At 35.4% G+C, this 18,241-nt stretch overlaps 2 protein-coding genes across 2 annotated transcripts; both read left to right on the top strand.

The window, feature by feature from the left end:
- The first annotated feature begins 4,691 nt into the window (after positions 1 to 4,691).
- LOC142549623 (putative glutamine amidotransferase GAT1_2.1) lies at positions 4,692 to 6,749 on the top strand. The gene is made up of 4 exons (XM_075658671.1): positions 4,692 to 4,881; positions 5,195 to 5,925; positions 6,028 to 6,234; positions 6,370 to 6,749. Exons 1-4 carry the CDS (start codon positions 4,794 to 4,796, stop codon positions 6,619 to 6,621), a joined length of 1,278 nt encoding a protein of 425 aa, XP_075514786.1. The 5' UTR covers positions 4,692 to 4,793; the 3' UTR covers positions 6,622 to 6,749.
- A 1,042-nt stretch (positions 6,750 to 7,791) lies between these two features.
- On the top strand, positions 7,792 to 10,608 carry LOC142549622 (LEAF RUST 10 DISEASE-RESISTANCE LOCUS RECEPTOR-LIKE PROTEIN KINASE-like 1.2). Its single transcript, XM_075658670.1, is given in 5 exon segments — positions 7,792 to 8,809; positions 9,025 to 9,057; positions 9,139 to 9,474; positions 9,555 to 10,360; positions 10,363 to 10,608. Coding segments are annotated over 5 exon segments (2,070 nt in total). The 5' UTR covers positions 7,792 to 7,992; the 3' UTR covers positions 10,441 to 10,608.
- Positions 10,609 to 18,241: the final 7,633 nt, after the last annotated feature.

The following is an 18,241-nucleotide window of genomic DNA, read 5'->3' as shown; positions in this document are numbered from 1 at the left end:
GTGGCGACGCCGCAGGTTTCTGCTATTTTCTTGGCATTGGGCGAGTCAACATACGGCCTGAGCATCGGGTTCTTCATGTACTGGCAAAAACATGGCTGCTGCTCCTTCAGCTTGGCGCAGCACGCAGACGACGGAGCGCTTGACCCCGTTATTGCCGACATGCAAGCGCTCAACTCCATGGGGTTGCATGTCACCGCCGCGGTCTCATGTGCCTCCGCCAGCAGGACCGCCGCCACTACCAAGCACCAGAATGCGACACCAGTGGAACCCATCTTCATGTTTGGACAAATTAAAGACTATGCTATGTGGAAGGAGAATTTGTGTTTTGAGTGAAGAACAGTGCTTGGAATTTATAGGAGTGGGGAAGGCAAGAAAAGGGTCCCCACGTATCTGCGAAAATCACTGCCTTTGTATATAAAATTAATTTAATAAATTTAGCAAAATTATAACATTAACGGGTTTCACTCACTCAAGAGTCAAGGGTGACACTACTAACTTTTTGGTTTAGTATTTTTTCCGGTTTAGTCTTCCATATTATTATATTTTAATGATCTTATATATGTTTTTATTGTTGACGATTTTATTTATTTTTATTATAAGTGTTGATATGGACTTAAACACTTCAGTTTTGATTCAATATCGCATTGATGTCATATCAGCATCATGTATAAAAAAGATAAAAATTGTCAATTTACATGTGATCATTTTCAACTTACAAAAATTACATAAAAACCGACTAATTTTATGATCGAACTTCACGATAAGGTTTAAAAAACATGAAATGTGACGAAATGTTAAAATCAAACTTCAAGCTTTACAAGATTAAATCATTTTAGAATGAAATTAAGCTTGCAAAAAATTGTTTTAATTTATTATAAATCATATTTAAACGTTTTATAAAACACTGCTTTTCAGTACCTTGTATGTTTTTTCTAATATTAATTTGCAATAGAATCAGATCGCCACAATTAAAAAATTAGAATCTAAAAAATATTATTACAAATGTCAAAAGACGTGGTAACATGGTCCCAAGTGTCTACAAAAATGTAGCAGGCAGGCAAGGAATTTGGATTGGTAGATAACAGTACACTGTTCGAGGCCATAATAAAGACAATTTTACTCCTTTATTACGTGAAAATGTGTGATTCTGCATTATCACCAAAATTATCACTTTTTAATTTAAATTCCATTTAACTTAAAAATGTAAAAAAAAATACTAAAAACATGAGACAATCTATAATGAGTAGGTCTCACGTGAGACTGTCTCACGAATCTTTACGGATTAATCCTACCAATATTCACAATAAAAAGTAATACTCTTAGCATAAAAAACAATACTTTTTCATGGATGACCCAATTTTCCTGTTGTTTTTGCTATTATTCTGGCATTGAGAACGGAAGAAGTTGTCGTGTCAAATTCTCCCCCGGATTAAATGATGCACCAACCCTAACCTTAATCACATTCTTTTCAGAATCCGATTAGTTGAAGGCACAACATGAAATCACACCCACAAAAAATTACGACTCGATGAAAAGGTTTAATAGATTTTGGCGACTAACAGGTACCCACTATTAATAATTTGATTGATGTAAAATACATGCTTCAAACCTTTTATATTGATGATTTATTTTAAAAGTGCGGAACAGTCTACATCACTTGATTAAACTTAAAAACTGTAAAAGGTAAAATAACACATGGTTTGTTTCTGGGAGTTCGAATGACAAAACCCTAAAAGACATCTCTAAAAGACTTTGATCGGTACACACTTGTATAAGCCCACTTCAGTAAGACTTGGCCTCGCGTATTGAAATTCTTAGTATTAAATCTCAACAATTACTGAATATTGATTATGGGAAAGACACTTTCTACATATTACAAACACTTCACATTTTCCAGTGGGTGAATACAATGAAAGAAGTGATAGCAACAATGATCTTCTGAATCTGATAGAACTTTAAAACGTGTACTGGTTTTGTAGACTTTCAATATGATAAGCCAGAAGGTGTTAGTGATTTCGCAATTTTACAAAAGGTCAGTATATGTGAACACAATATGAAGCTTTTTTTATAAACCATCTTCAACATTCGAATGATAACGACTATTTTTTTCGTTATGATTACTTGTATCCAAGAATAATCTTGTTATTTGTTTTTGTATTCAAAATGGAGTGATCAATAAGTTATATGTACGGTTCATTTAATGGATTTAGATAAGATGTATTATTGTTCAGATCGACTACAATAAATAAGAACATCATCTGACAGATTATACAAACCAGACCGAATGTCATTAGAGCAGCCTAACATATTATCGTAAAAGACTAACTTTCTGACTATTGCTACTTGTTTTATATTACTTAATTTTTAGTTCGGTCTACTGATATTTCTATTTAATTAAGGCATATTCTAATTTTCTTTAAGATGAATATAGATTATAGTTTTCCTTAGAGCAGAATACTACTTCTGTTTTTCCGCTATCCGCTGCGTTTGGTTTGGAGGATAAAATAAACTAATGATTAGTAAGTAAATGATAAAGAAAATGATTGTTGTAGGAATGTAATATATGATGTTATGTTTGGTATGATTTTTAAGTGTAAGATAATTTTGAATTTTTTGATGAAAGGACAAAATTGCCCTTTCTTCTTTTTTTTTTTCTTCTTCCAATCGGGCGGCGACGGCAGCGGTCCGACGGCGGCTACGTCGGCGGTCCGAAAACATCGGTGCGGCCAGCAGTCAACGGCTGCCGACTGGCTGGAAGTTATCGGTCGGTGGTCCGGCGTCGGCCGACGGCGATCGGTCGGCATTCGGCGGCGGTTGTCGGCCGGAGGCGACGGTCAGCCGACGGCGGCGGCGGTCGGTGGGCGGTGGCGGCGGTCGTGGCGGGAAGTGGTGGTGAGTTTGGATATAGGAGAAGGGTAAAATTGGAAAAATAGGAAGGATTAAGAGTTGGATAAATAATCCTAGAGGGTGAGGAGGTATTATTTTAAACCACCTAATATAACATAATCATTCATAGGAGGTATTGACTTGGTTAAATAATCACGCGTATCAAACAAGGGATAATGTGGGTTAAAAAAAATAAACCCACCTTATCACCCAAACCAAACACACCATGAGAGTTTATCTAAGCAGCACATCACCACAATAAAAAACCATATTTATCATTAAGCTTAAAAAAACAAAAAATACCTATTTCAGAAAAAGAAATGAAACAAAAAAAAAAAATCAAATATTGAAATAATATTTTCCGTGGTCCAAATTAAACAGTTTCCGATTCTGACAATCCCAAACTTGTCAACAAATTTTGAATAAACTCAAGTTCAATTTTGTTTTTGATTGAATACGACTTCTATTGATGATAGAAATTGTCGACTGATGTTGGGTAAATCGGGTTCCAGTCTCAATGGTGCAATAATATTAAATTATATTAACATAAAATTGTAACCAAGTAGAATCCCCCAGGTGTTTTTGCTGATTTTTTTAGAATACCAATAATTCAAAATGAGCCACGAAATAAAAATGTCTTTAGTAATAATATTTCAATATAGGCCACAAAAGAAATTGCCTTATTTATAAATCCAAATAAAACTTGATTACCCAAAAAATATCACTCAAACATGTAAGGTAGAAAAATCATCTAAGCTAAATTAGGCAATTTATTTCTAGTATAGTACATAATATAGATAGCATAAATTAAAATATATTCAAATCCGATAGATTTTTGGCTTTTCCTTTTTCTGTGGGTTGAAATCATTTCACTCTTAAGATAGAAATGTTATGTCACTTCACTCAATTGGTTACGAATAGGTCTCGTGTGAGAAGGTCTCACACATTTTTATCTGTGAGAAGTGTCAACTTTACCGATATTCACAATAAAAAGTAATACTCTTAGCATAAAAAGTAATATTTTTCCATGGATGACCCAAGTAAGAAATCTGTCTTATAAAATACGATCCGTGAGACCATCTCACACAAGTTTTTACTATTGGTTACGGTCTTAAGTTCATTTAGATGTATAATATGAAAGCTTTTAAGTGTTTTTTTTTTAAAATTTATTAATGTTATTTTAATTTGAATTTTTTTGGGGGATATTGTTGGCCTGATCTTTAAATTTGCCATAATTCCAATTGAATTCTCTTTGATGTAATTACTGGTTAAATTTTTGCACAAAATCAAGTTTTTTATTTGAGAATCAGAATTTTCTTGATGATAGGTTTTGATTATGCTCGATTCAAAAATTATATGGCCCAATGTGGTTTTAGAAATCTAAAGACCAAAACCAAATTTATATTTGTATATTATAAAAACCCAATAAAAATTGAATTTTGCCAACAAAATAAAACCAATCAAAATAGAGAAACTGTCCAAATTCATGCAAGCAAAGCAATAACTGGATAAGACCTCCACCAGATTGTAATTAATAATATTTTTCCTAAATATAACCTTTTTAGATAAATTCTTCTAAAAACTTAACCCTGCCAGGTCAGCAGATGCCTCGAGTCTGACCAGTCTATCCGACGTGGAATCATGCATGAATCGAAATAAACACGTGGGCAATATTATTATATTTCTATTTTATGTACTTGCCAACCCTAGTTAAAACCTATATTAATTTAATAAAAAAAATTCCTATATTATTTCCGAGATTATATATACCGTACGCGGCGCCTAGACCTGCTTCATCCAGTTTACAACGTAGAAAATCCAGTCTCGTATACAAGAAATCTTTCAGAAAAAGAAGAAATTTCTTTCTGAAATTTTGCAACTGTTAATTAGAATTTGTGGGATTTTGAATGGCCGCTGATCTGTCCGTAGTCTTGCCTCGTGTTCTTATTGTTTCCAGGCGTTGCGTTCGAAAGAACAAGTTTGTGGATTTCGTAGGTACGAAACATTTTATATCGTCGTGTTTTATGGTTCTGTTTCTTTTGTTCTGGTAATATGTTATAGTATTTAATTAAATTCATCAACTTCGAGATTTCATGCAAAAGGGTTAAAAAAGAACATGAATTTCAAAGCCAGTGCTGTGTTTATGAATTTTGTGATCTGGGAAGTATCTTCTTGTGATGTTTATTAGATTTTTTTTGTTGAAAATTTGTCAAATTGATGTATATGATTGAGAGAGGATTAATGTACCAATTTCAGAAAAGTTCATGATTTATAGGGTGTTTCGAATAATTTTTCAAATGAATTGCAGGTGAATATCATCTCGATCTGATTGTAAATTATGGTGCGGTGCCGGTTATAGTTCCACGGGTACCCGGAATTCACATGTTGCTAGAGAGTTTCGAGCCGATTCATGGAGTTCTTCTTTGCGAAGGGGAAGACGTTGATCCGTCCCATTACGAATCCGAAACTTCGAATTTGTCAGCAGAGGAATTAGAAGAAATTCGCAGGTTGCATGCCAGTGACACTGCCATAGACAAAGAGAAGGACTCTATTGAACTGAGACTGGCAAAACTTTGTTTAGAAAGAAACATCCCTTATTTGGGAATATGCAGAGGTTCCCAAATCCTAAATGTGGCTTGTGAGGGTACCCTTTATCGAGATATTGGAAAAGAATTGACAAAAAATGTTCCAGAAAAGCAGAGGATAGTGCACATGGATTATACTAATTATGATGGGCATCGGCATCCGGTTACGATTGTAGAGAATACGCCTTTGGATAAATGGTTTAGTGATTCTTTTGAGGATGGGGAAAGGGGGGTTTTGGTTAATAGTTATCATCATCAAGGGGTCAAGAAATTGGCTCCAAGATTTGTGCCGATGGCATTTGCACCAGACGGTTTGATCGAAGGGTTTTACGATCAGGATGCTTATAATCCTGGAGAGGGAAAGTTCATAATGGGGATTCAATTTCATCCAGAGAGGATGAGGAGGCTGGATTCCGATGAATTTGATTACCCCGGGTGCCCTTTTGCCTATAAGGTGACCATTTGATGCAAATTCAACATGTATAAACTCTGTTTTATGTATAGTCCATTTGTGTGTCTTCAAAGTAATGAAAATATGCTTTTTGAATTGTTTCAGGAATTTGTAAGAGCAGCTGTTGCCTATCAGAAAAGACTCATTAGTTCGACAAGCTTCCCAAAGTCGTTGAAGCTTAATGGAGAAATGGAGAATAACAGAAAGATTATAGTTAAAAGCTTTTCGGTTGCAAGAAACATGAGTAAATGTGGCCATGGCACGAAATCTATAAAAGAATCAGACCTTAAGGCCGGAACAGAGTTTCTAGAGGTATCACATTGCTGTTATTATATACATATTTACATGACTAATCTTAGTAAACAGCTTGGAGTGATATTTCGTTGTAGTTTCTGTAACATATTTTTGACACGATTAACCTTTTTCTGTGAAATTTTTTATTTGCAGGTGAATACGGCTCTGAGTCTGCAACAAGAGGCAAGATTAAAGCAGATGGGTGCAACAATAAGGAATGGATCTTTCTACTTGGAGAGACTGAATTTGAGAGAAGAAAAGGAGAATTTGGCAAGAAATTTGATGGGGAAAATGTCTATGGAGCAGCTATATGATCTCTTGTCTTTCTATCATATGATGGGGAAGATTTGTTCAGAGGCTTTGGAGATCAAACAGCATGGCATTGTTAGTCATCTAACAACTTGATCTATCTGTATGAAATCTTTAATTTTTTTGGTTTGTGTTATCAATCCATAAGAATTGTGGTAAGAATCAACTAGTGCCAATGGCTTATTAGTTGTTTTGGAAAAATTTCGATATTTGAGTTCATCATACATGGATGTGCACATCGGGAACGATCCTATCTCAAAATCAGTATCAAATCAAAGTCAACGAGTTCAAGTACATTAAATTGTTGAAGCAATTGGTGGAGTGGGATTGTTTGAGCCACAAACTCATGGAAGTATGTTCCTAGCTTCAAAAGATTTTGTGTTCAAGTGCAAGCTCATATGGAGGATTAGCTTTTGAAAGCAAGCTCGAGTTGAGCATTTTATTAGTGAGTCATCTTACAGAAGTGCTTTGTTGCCAAATTTAGCTCATGCATGAACCATCCATGGATCAACCATGGGACTCTGGTCATGCGTGTAATCATGCTTCAACAGCAACCGGAGCTAGGTCTGTATTGAACCCCGCAACCAACGCCGTGTTTTGTGGTGGGTTACATGGACCTCCCGCTGATCTGGTAGACTGATACGTGTTTGTTGGCTTGTTGCTTTGTTCCCTGCCTTTTGCACACGAGGACGGTGGTCCTTTAGGTGCTCGACGTCCATGCAACTGCATAGTTCCCCCATATCATAACGTACCCTCTCCTTTTTGAATTCGGAAGTTAGTTCCTTTTGGTCTTGATGGTTGGCTTTCTACCTAACAACTGTGATTAATCTCTGATAAATTATATAGTTGCTCTGTTTCTTGACGTGAATGCCAATATCCTTGGGGAGAGCAAACTTCAGAAACTCTCTGTTAAAAATCACATAATTCTCAGGCGATCCATCTTTCCAAATAATATGTATGTTGTTAAATATCAACGAATTCCAAGTTTATAAGTTATCTTATAGTTTGAACACTATTAATCCCATTGAATTCCATTAGTTGTAGAAATGGCTTTTTCCTTCTTTCCAGTCTGAAATGGAAAAATATCGAGTCATTAAATGGCATTTAAGAAAATAACAAGAATAAGAAAGCAACCTGATCGCAAGGTGGTGGATTTTGACCAAACCCTGAATTCTGCTTTTGCTAGCTTTTGAGAAATTTCAGTCAAATTTAAAAATAATATATAATGCTTTTTCCATTGAATGACTCAGCCACTCCTTTTTTTTCCCAAACAGAAGTTTCTATGTAGTTGAAAAACTACTGCAAAATGGCAGCATTTGTCAATTCCCACTCTCGGCAACACAGCGTTAAGGACAACTTCATTATTATACCAAACAACGCATTCAACCGAACTATCTTTTTATCGAATTTTGTCTGATGTGAAAATCTCGCCATGATCCCTTCCCGTCGACCAAAAAACCAGCGAAAATGATGAACCCAAAACTCAGCCAAGAATCCTTCTGCTGGATCCTTGTAATTCTCGTACTGCCACAAATCAAGGACTGTATCTGTCAACCCGATGCGTATGAAACGTGCAGCCAGCCATTTCGATGCGCCAATCTCGGAGATATAAAATATCCCTTCTATGGACAAGATCGGCCGGTGTCTTGCGGATATCCAGGCTTCGAACTCGACTGCCAGACAGGCGTTCCCCTGATCACCATCAAGTCAATATCCTATAGGGTATTGAATATCGATAACAATACTTATAACCTCAAAGTAGCGAGAGAAGACTTAAGGAACAGCATTTGCCCAGAACCCCTCCGCAACACCACCTTAAATTTGGATCTTTTCAGTTTTTCTTCGAATTATAATGATCAGAACATCACTCTGAATTACGGATGCACCATGATCGGGTCTCAGCCTCCGCCTCCTCCTCAACTTCAGCAGCAAATCCCGGTGTATAATAATTTTTCCTGCGGGCCGTACCCCTGGAATATGGTCTGGACTACTGAACAAGCTGTTTTTTTAAGAAGCTTTATAGGTTGTTCTAGTAATATTTTCGTTCCAGTGAACCAAATTGCGGCCAGCACTTTAGCTGCATTCTCGCCCATAGCTGCTATACTAGATGCCCTGGCAAGCGGGTTTTGGATACAGTGGTCGGCGAATAATAGCAACTGCCAGCGTTGTGAGGAATCGGGTGGAGTGTGTGGGTCTAATCAAGGTTCAGAATCTTTCGCTTGCTATTGCAGTAATGGAACTTATCCTCTTTCTTGCAATAGCTCTGGAAATGGAAATGGAAAAGGTACTGGGACTCTGTTTTTATTTTTATGGAAGATCATGTTCCATGTGGAGACAACTCTAAACAACTTCATCAATCAGTGGATACAACAATTTTCCTTGGTAGCAATGATTGTTCAATTCTTAATTTCTTTATGTTCTTTTGTTTATATCATCACCAATTTCTTCTGGTTTGAATGCTCTCACATACCATATTGACCAAAAAATTTGGAATTGCAGTTTCAGGAAATAGTGACACAAAATTGAAAATTGGTAAGATTATCATTCAATAAAACAAATTCCGTTTCTGTCACGGCATGCACTTGTCTTGAATCATATTGTATTGCTGTCCAGGTCCACCTCTAGGTGGTGCAGCACTTGCTGGTATAATCGTTGGATGGTTAATTTTCCACTATAAACAGAAGAGAAAAAACCGTATCACAGCCAAATCTGCCCAAAATATTAGCAAAGAAATCAGCACTCCCCCGTCAAGCAAGGGTCTCTCAACTCCAAGTTCAACAAGTTTCATCAAAAGCATCCCTTCATATCCAACATCAAAATCCGAAGCCCGAGGGGGCAGCACGTACTTTGGTGCCTATCTCTTCAGCTATGCGGAACTTGAAGAAGCCACGGATAATTTTGATCCCTCCAGGGAACTTGGAGATGGAGGTTTTGGTACCGTATATTATGGTATAAGCACACATCCCTTTTGTGAAATGGAAATTTATCCTATCTTTATCACATATAAGAGCTCATTTTTTGTTAAACAGGGAAGTTACCAGATGGTCGTGCTGTTGCAGTCAAACGTTTATATGAGAACAATGTGAAGCGTGTCGATCAGTTCATGAACGAAGTTGAGATTTTAACTAAGTTAAGGCACCAAAACCTTGTGGTGCTCTATGGATGCACGTCGAAGCGAAGTCGGGACCTATTGTTGGTATATGAATATATACCGAATGGAACAGTGGCCGATCATCTGCATGGAAATCGTTCCAAATCAGGGCTACTTTCTTGGCAGATTCGGTTGAAAATTGCTATTGAAACTGCAGATGCACTCGCTTATCTCCACAGATCAGACATCATTCATCGAGATGTGAAAACCAACAACGTCCTTCTAGATAACGATTTCAATGTAAAAGTTGCTGATTTCGGGTTGTCAAGATTGTTCCCTGCTGATGTAACTCACGTGTCTACCGCCCCACAAGGAACGCCTGGCTATGTCGACCCTGAGTACTACCAATGCTACCAACTTAATGAAAAGAGCGATGTCTATAGCTTTGGAGTGATGCTGATCGAGCTTATATCTTCTTTACAAGCCGTGGATACCAACAGACACCGCCAGGATATCAACTTGGCCAACATGGCTATCAACAAGATTCAAAATTGTAACTTGAACGAGTTGGTGGACACAAGTCTTGGATTCGATACAAATAGTAAGGTGAGGAGGATGGTCACAGTGGTCTCAGAATTGGCTTTTCGATGCTTACAACAAGAGAGGGATATGAGGCCCTCGATGGGAGACGTGCTTGAATCTTTGAGAAGGATACAAAATGAGGATTTGAATGTCGATAGGGTACCGAAATTGTGGACATATTGGTGGATGATGAAACAGTGCTTCTCAAGGGTGACATCCACCACCCCGTGTCACCGGATTAATTTTTCCTCAACAAATGGAACACTAGCACACCTGATTGTAGTGTGTGAGCCATTGTTTCATCTGCTTGGTGTTTGTATTATCAAATACCTATTGCGATACTTGATTAGGAACTATATTGTCGTATGCTCGAACATTTAAATGCTTCTGATACATTAACTGCTAGATTACTTTGTTCATTGTTAGGTTGAAACTACGTACATCCAAATCTTGGGATTGAACCAAATACAATTTTTTACAATTTATAGTTGTATCTTAGGCTTTAATGTTTGTATGTTAATGAATTCCATGAAGTTATTAAAAGTCTATGGAAAATTTGAATACATATAGACTTTTATAGAGTTTTTAAAAGTCAATGTTGAATAAATACATCTAGACTTTTAAAATCTACAAAATTAATTAAAAGTCAATACATCTCCTATATTGAATACACCCCCCTAAGTTTTGTGAAAAATAACATTCATAATTCCAACAGAAACACTACATGTAATATCTCTCTTGTAAAGAAAAAATGAATATGGAGTCATATGCGACTTTTTAACCATACCAATTCAAACAACATTCATAAGACAAAAATTTGTATGAGACAGACTCATGAGTCGTATTTTGTGAGACAGATCTCTTATTTAGGCCATCCATGAAAAATTATTACTTTTTATGCTAAGAGTATTACTTTTTATTTTGCATATCGTTGGGGTTGACCCGTCTCACATATAAAGATTCGTGAGACCGTCTCATAAGAGACCTACCCGATTCATAATTCCAACAGAAACACTACATGCAATATCCCTCTTGTAAAGAAAAAATGAAATTGGAGTCATATGCGACTTTTTACCCATACCAATTATATAAAAGAAGAAAAGGTGACAATTAATGCTATTTTCACGGAAAAATAGGTAAAAAGATATAGAACCTATCGATTTTTTGAAAGTCTTACCATTAAAAAAATTTAAATCGTTTACTTTCATTTTTGTTCACCCCACGCCGATCCACTCGCAATAAAAATCAGATTCTTTCAAAGTTGGCTTAAGAATTTTGTTATAAATTGAGTCTTCCTTGTTTGCTTTTAGTATCCCAAAATCAAAAACTTTTCAGCTTAGATAAAAAGAGAGTGCATAGAAAAAAAGAGTGTATTTTTTTCTTGAGTGCGTGAATTCTCTTGTGTGAGTTAGAGAAATTATTTTCTCGGTATACTCGGGATTTGGGAGTGAGAAATAGAGTGTATTGGTGTATACACTTGGGCTGCGTTTGGTTGAAAGGATATGATAAACTAATGATTAGTATGTAAATGATAAAGAAAATGATTGTGGTAGGATTGTAATATATGGTGTAAAATAATATTATGTTTGGTAAGATTTTTAAGTGTAGGATAATTTTGAATTTTTTGATGAAAAGACAAAATTGCCCTTCCCCTTCGCGGCGGCGGCGGCGATGGCGGCGACGGCAATAGTGGCGACGGCGGACGGCGGTCGGAAACGGCAGGCGGGAGGCGGCGGCCAGAAACGGCCGGCCGGAAATTTCGACCGGCGCCGACGGCGGCGGTCGGCCGGGGCTCGGCCGGCGGTACGTCGGCTGTCTGCCGGCGGCGGCGTTCGGTGGCAGGAAGTGGTGGTGAGTTTGAATATAAGAGAAGGGTAAAATTGGAAAAATATGAGGTATTAAGAGTTGGATAAATAATCCTAGGAGGTGAGGAGGTATTATTTTAACCTACCTAATATAACATAATCATTCATAGGAGGGATTGACTTGGTTAAATAATCACGCGTACCAAACATCTGACTAGGTAGGATAAAATAATCTATCCCGGCTAATCATCCGAACCAAACGCGGCCTTGTTGTAATATTTCTTCCAGTTATAAAAGTTGTAGTGCTCCGTGGACATAGCCTATATTGGGTGAACCACGTAAATCTTTGTGTTCTTGTTGATTATTTTATTCCGTATTTTTGGGTACTATTATCATCGTGGTCGGCATCGCTTCGGGGTAATTTCCCAACAACTGGTATCAGAGCCTTGTTGTGAAAGTTCTTAAGAATTCTGAGTATGCTCTGTGGTTGCAGCTTTGTCTGATCTTCCACATCAGAAAAGATTTTTTAGATTTTTTGCTAAGGCTAGAGAAGTGATGGCCGGAGATGATGGATCGGGACCGGGAATCAGCAAGTTCGACGAAATAGATTTTTCGTTCTGGCGGTTACAGATTAGAGATTATCTGTATAGCAAGAAGTTGCATCAACCTCTATCAGGAAAGAAGCCGGAAAAGATGGAGGATGATGACTGTAAGCTTCTTGACCGACAAGTGTTAGGTGTAATACGATTGACCATAACGAAGAACGTGGCACATAACGTGGCGGAGGCAAAAACAACGGAAGAGATGATGTCTATTTTGTCGGACATGTACGAAAAGCCATCGGTAAATAATAAAGTACATCTCATGAAGAAGTTATTTAACTTGAAGATGAGAGAAGATGCTATCGGTGGCTAATCACATCAATGAATTCAACACGATTGTCTCACAGCTAACATCGGTTAAAATTAAATTTGATGATGAGATTCAGGCACTTATTCTTTTGGCGTCTTTACCAGACAATTGGGAACCAATGCGGGCGGCGGTTAGCAACTCTGTTGGAAAAAGAAAGCTACAATTCAATGATGTCAGAGATCAAATTCTTGCCGAGGAAGTTCGCAAGATGGATTCTGGTGAAGGAACATCATCAAGTTCTGCTCTAAATCTCGAGAATAGAGGAAGGGGCAGGAGTGGCGAAAAGAGTTTTAACCAATGGCATGGTAGATCCAAGTCAAGAAATGAAAAAGACAATAACACATTTGAAAAGAATGTGAAGTGCTGGAGCTCTGGTGAGACTGGTCACTTGAAAAAGGAATTGCAAATCAACAAAGAACAACGCTAATGTTGTTACTGAGGAGGTACATGATGCTCTATTATTATCCATGGAAAGCCCGGTTGATTCTTGGGTTATGGACTCGGGAGCTTCGTTTCATACCACTGGTAATCGTGATGTATTCGATAATTACATTGCGGGAGATTACGGAAAAGTTTTCCTGGCAGATGAAAAACCTTTGGAAATAATTGGTATGGGTGATATCCAGATGAAGATGACAAATGGATCTGTCTGAAAAATCAACAAAGTAAGACATGTACCAAAGTTGACACACAATCTGATTTCAGTGGGACAATTTGACGACGAAGGTCATAAGGTGACCTTTGGTGATGGTTCTTGGAAAGTGAAAAAGGGAGCCATGATTGTTGCTTGAGGAAAGAAAACTGGAACACTTTATATGACTTCCAGTTTGAGAAATAAATTAGCGGCTGTGGATGCTGGAGCTAATTCAAGTCTATGGCATAGTAGGCTTGGGGATACGAGTGAGAAGGGAATGAAGATGTTGGTGTCAAAAGGAAAGCTACCAGAATTAAAGACTGTTGAACACCAACTACATGAAAGCTGTATCTTTGGAAAGCATAAAAAGGTGAGCTTTTCAAAAGAGGTTAGAGAACCGAAATCGGTGGATTTTGTGCTGGTATATACTGATGTATGTGGACCATCTCCTGTGACATCCCTCAGAGATCACTCAAGATATTATGGCACTACTGTTGACGATTCGAGCATGAAATTTTGGGTTTGTTTTATGAAAAATAAATCGGATGTTATGAGACCTTGAAACAGTGGGAGTTAGCCATGGAAGATGTGATGAATTCACTGTCATCCAATCACATGTGGGAGTTGTCAGAACTTCCTGAAGGTAAAAGGTTTTACATAGCAAGTGAGAGTACCGGTTAGAACATGACGGTAGCAAGCGGTACAAAGAAATACTTGTTGTAAAAGGTGAAAAGGAAGTCATTGGTTACACTGATATTTTCTCTCTGGTGGTAAAGTTAACTACTATCAGGACTGTACTTGGATTGATGGTAAATGAAGATTTACATCTGGAACAGTTAGATGTAAAGCTGACATTTCTTCTTGGTGAGCTAGATGAAGAAATGAATCAATCACAGAGATTTGAAGTACGAGGGAAAGAGAAAATGGTGTGCAAACTTCTGAAGAGCTTGTATGGTCTCCAACAAGCTCCAAGACAGTGGTACAAGAAGTTTGATAGTGTAATGAATAATGATGGTTTTCTGAGATATCAGGCTGATCACTATTGTTATGTGAAGCTTGATGGTTATTATATCATACTACTGATATATGTAGATGACATGTTGATAGTAGGAGCTTGTCTGGAAGAGATTGATAAACTTAGGAAAGTGTTATCAAAGGAATTTGCTTTGAAGAATTTGGGTGCTGCAAAACAAATCCTTGGAATGGGGATCCTTAGAGATCGGATGAATGGAGTCTTGAAGCTTGAGAAGATTCCTGGAAGCAAGAATCCAGCTGATATGCTCACGAAGGCTGTTATCATTGAAAAACTGAAGTTGTGTTTGACTTCAGTTTGTCTCCTGGACTAACAAAGGAGGTATGAGCTGATGCACTGATGGTGTGAAGACATGATTGAAATCAAGTCTTCAAGTGGGAGAATTGTTAGGTGAGTTTTTAATGAGGTGGGGCCCACACTGAATTAAATATTCCGAAATCAAATCCCACATCGTGATTCTTTCAAAGTTGGCTTAAGAATTTTGTTATAAATTGAGTCTTCCTTGTTTGCTTTTAGTATCCCAAAATCAAAAGCTTTTCAGCTTAGATAAAAAGAGGGTGCATAGAAAAAATTAGTGTATTTTTTTCTTGAGTGCGTGAATTCTCTTGTGTGAGTTAGAGAAATTATTTTCTCGGTATACTTGGGGTTTGGGAGTGAGAAATAGAGTGTATTGGTGTATACACTTGTTGTAATATTTCTTCCAGTTATAAAAGTTGCAGTGCTCCGTGGACGTAGCCTATATTGGGTGAACCACGTAAATCTTTGTGTTCTTGTTGATTATTTTATTCCGCATTTTTGGGTACTATTATCATCGTGGTCGGCATCGCTTCGGGATAATTTCCCAACAAGGTTAATCCATTACTTGTTTTTTAATTTTCGATAATTTGGATAATTAGATATATCAAGAATGTTTCTTTTCTTATTTTAATATTATTAGATTATGTGAGTTCTCGTATTTTTATGAAAATTAACATATAAATTGATAATCTAAAGACTGGTATGATAAAACACTACAAGAAAAACGCTAAAAGACAACGGATTTTATACTAGAAAAGTACATGTGCGTTGCACGTGGTTGGTTTAACAATGAAAACATAATTACGAAATTTAGATATTGTTTAAAATTGTTTGACCAACATCATGTTTAAGAGTATTTGTCAATCTAAACAGATCAAAACACAATAGATGAAATAACATCATGACCATAAACATATATGTTCACTTGTTCATATGACAAACTTTTCAATCAACCTAATTATGACATAATAACAACTCTATCAAACCAGAAAAGATTTTTTCATCCTAATATCATTCATAAAGTAAAACAATAAACATAAATTAATAGAATAATGGATTTTACCAATGCCCAAATCACAATGTACTTAAATGAAATACACAAAAGGTGATACTAAATGTCACAAGAATATAATAAACACATGAACCAAAAATAAATACCACAAGACATCATGTAGGATCGAGTGCTTACCGCTTTACCAAAAGCTATAGCTGGTGGTAATGGTGCGATTCAAATCTTTTAAACCGCACAGCAGCTCAAGCACCACGGTTCGATTGCTCTACCAAGCAGGGACAATTATTGCATCCAACAATCTCCCTCCCAATAATTGCACTACTTGCAATCAATGGGAATCGAACCTGTGACCTTGGCTCTGATACCAATTGTAGGACCGAGCACTTGCCGCTTTACCAAAAGCTATAGCTGGTGGTAATGGTGCAACTCAAATCTTTTAAACCACACAGCAGCTCAAGCACCACGGTTCGATCGCTCTACCAAGCAGGGACAATTAATGCACCCAACACATCAATTTTTGGCAACATAAATACAATTGAATGATAACTACTAAAATGAATTAAATCCTATTAGCGTAACATGGACAATGACTAAAAAACAAATGTCACAAAGAGGAAAAACAAGGTGAAAATAATAAAAAAACGAATGTCGCGAAGAAGAAAAAGAAAAGCATGAAGAAAACAATTAAAAAAACGAAGAAGAATGATAAAACAAGTGAAAAAAGAATACACAAGTATTACTTAACTTAACATGGACAATTACTAAAAAACAAATGACACAAAGTGAAAAAAAAAAGTGAAAATAATAAAAAACGAATGTCGCAAAGAAGAAAAAGAAAAACATGGAGAAAACAATAAAAAAGAAGAAGAAGAATGATAAAACAAGTGAAAAATGAATAAAAAAGGTAATACTAAATGTCACAAGAATATAATAAACATGTGAATAAAAAATTGAATACAAAGGTAATATTAAAGGTCACAAGAATATAAAAAACGAATATAACAAACACATGAACAAAAAATAAATGTACAAGACATAAATTTTAACCACACCAACTATGTCAAAATGCAAAACAATAGGTCATAATAGTAAGCTCACAAATGAAACTCATATATTTATAGGTACTAGGAATGATCACGTGCGATGCAAGTAGGTGACCAATAATAAAAAACAAAGATTTAGATAATTTTTAAAATCGTTTGAATAACATCTTGTTTATAAGTATTTATTAATCTAAATATATCAAAACACAATAAATAAAAATACATGATGACGATAAATCAAATATATTCATTTATTTATATAACATTTTTCAATTCGTGTGATTACAACATAATGATAGCTCTATCAAATTAACAAAGATATATTTCATGTAAATATTATTCACAATGGAAAACAATAAAAATAAAATTAATAGAATAATGAATATTACTAAAACCAAAATCACAATATTTTTAAATGAAGTGCATATAGCGATTGTCAAATAAAATTCTCTTAATTAACTAAATTATCATAACGATGTTAAAATAAAACTCCTAAACTTGTTATTAAGTTAAATATCAATTTTGTTTTTGCTAACTTTTAACTTATTGCGAATTTTGTTTAACTTTCTCATTTTTTAAAATATATATTATACATAGTTAATTTATATCATAATAGATCATTTGAAAATTAATATTGATGATTAATAATTTCATGTTAAATAAAATTTTAAAATAATATCAATTAAATAAATATGTGTGGTAAAATATATATACGTAACATTCAGTTTAAAAATATCATATATAGAAAATTTAATTTCTAACAAATGATAATAAATTAGCATTATATTTCATATTTATTATAAGGATTATTTTAATTAAAAAAAATTATAAAGATTATCTCATAAATTTAATACAAAAGTATAAAGTAAATTTCATTCTTTTTAATTTATCATTAATTTCTTTTTATATGAATAAAATTGAAATAAATCAAAATAATAAATTATATTGCAAATAAAATATTAGAAAAATTTGCAAAAGAGCATATATAATCTACATGGTCTCAATGTCCATTTTCATTGGAAAAGTATCATAAAGAATGACATTTTCTAAAGTTTGATATGTGTATTAAGAAATTAATTAAATATCACAATTTATGAAATTAAAATAAAATAAAGTATCATATTAATGTGTTTGTAATATTTGTCGTCCATTCAACTAAAATAATCAAATAAAATTATTTTTATTTTCAATATCAATCTTTAGATCAGAAGATTGAAAAGTCACATAATAATAAATGAATAAATAAAACATTAATGAAGTAACGGTGAGTAAAATTGTAACTAAGTAAATTAACAATTCAAACTCAT

Source organism: Primulina tabacum, chromosome 6 (assembly GCF_025594145.1).
Source record: "Primulina tabacum isolate GXHZ01 chromosome 6, ASM2559414v2, whole genome shotgun sequence".
In the NCBI taxonomy this organism is placed as follows: domain Eukaryota; kingdom Viridiplantae; phylum Streptophyta; class Magnoliopsida; order Lamiales; family Gesneriaceae; genus Primulina; species Primulina tabacum.
The sequence above is the reverse complement of the archived record's forward strand: the minus strand, read 5'-3'. Positions and strand labels throughout refer to the sequence as shown.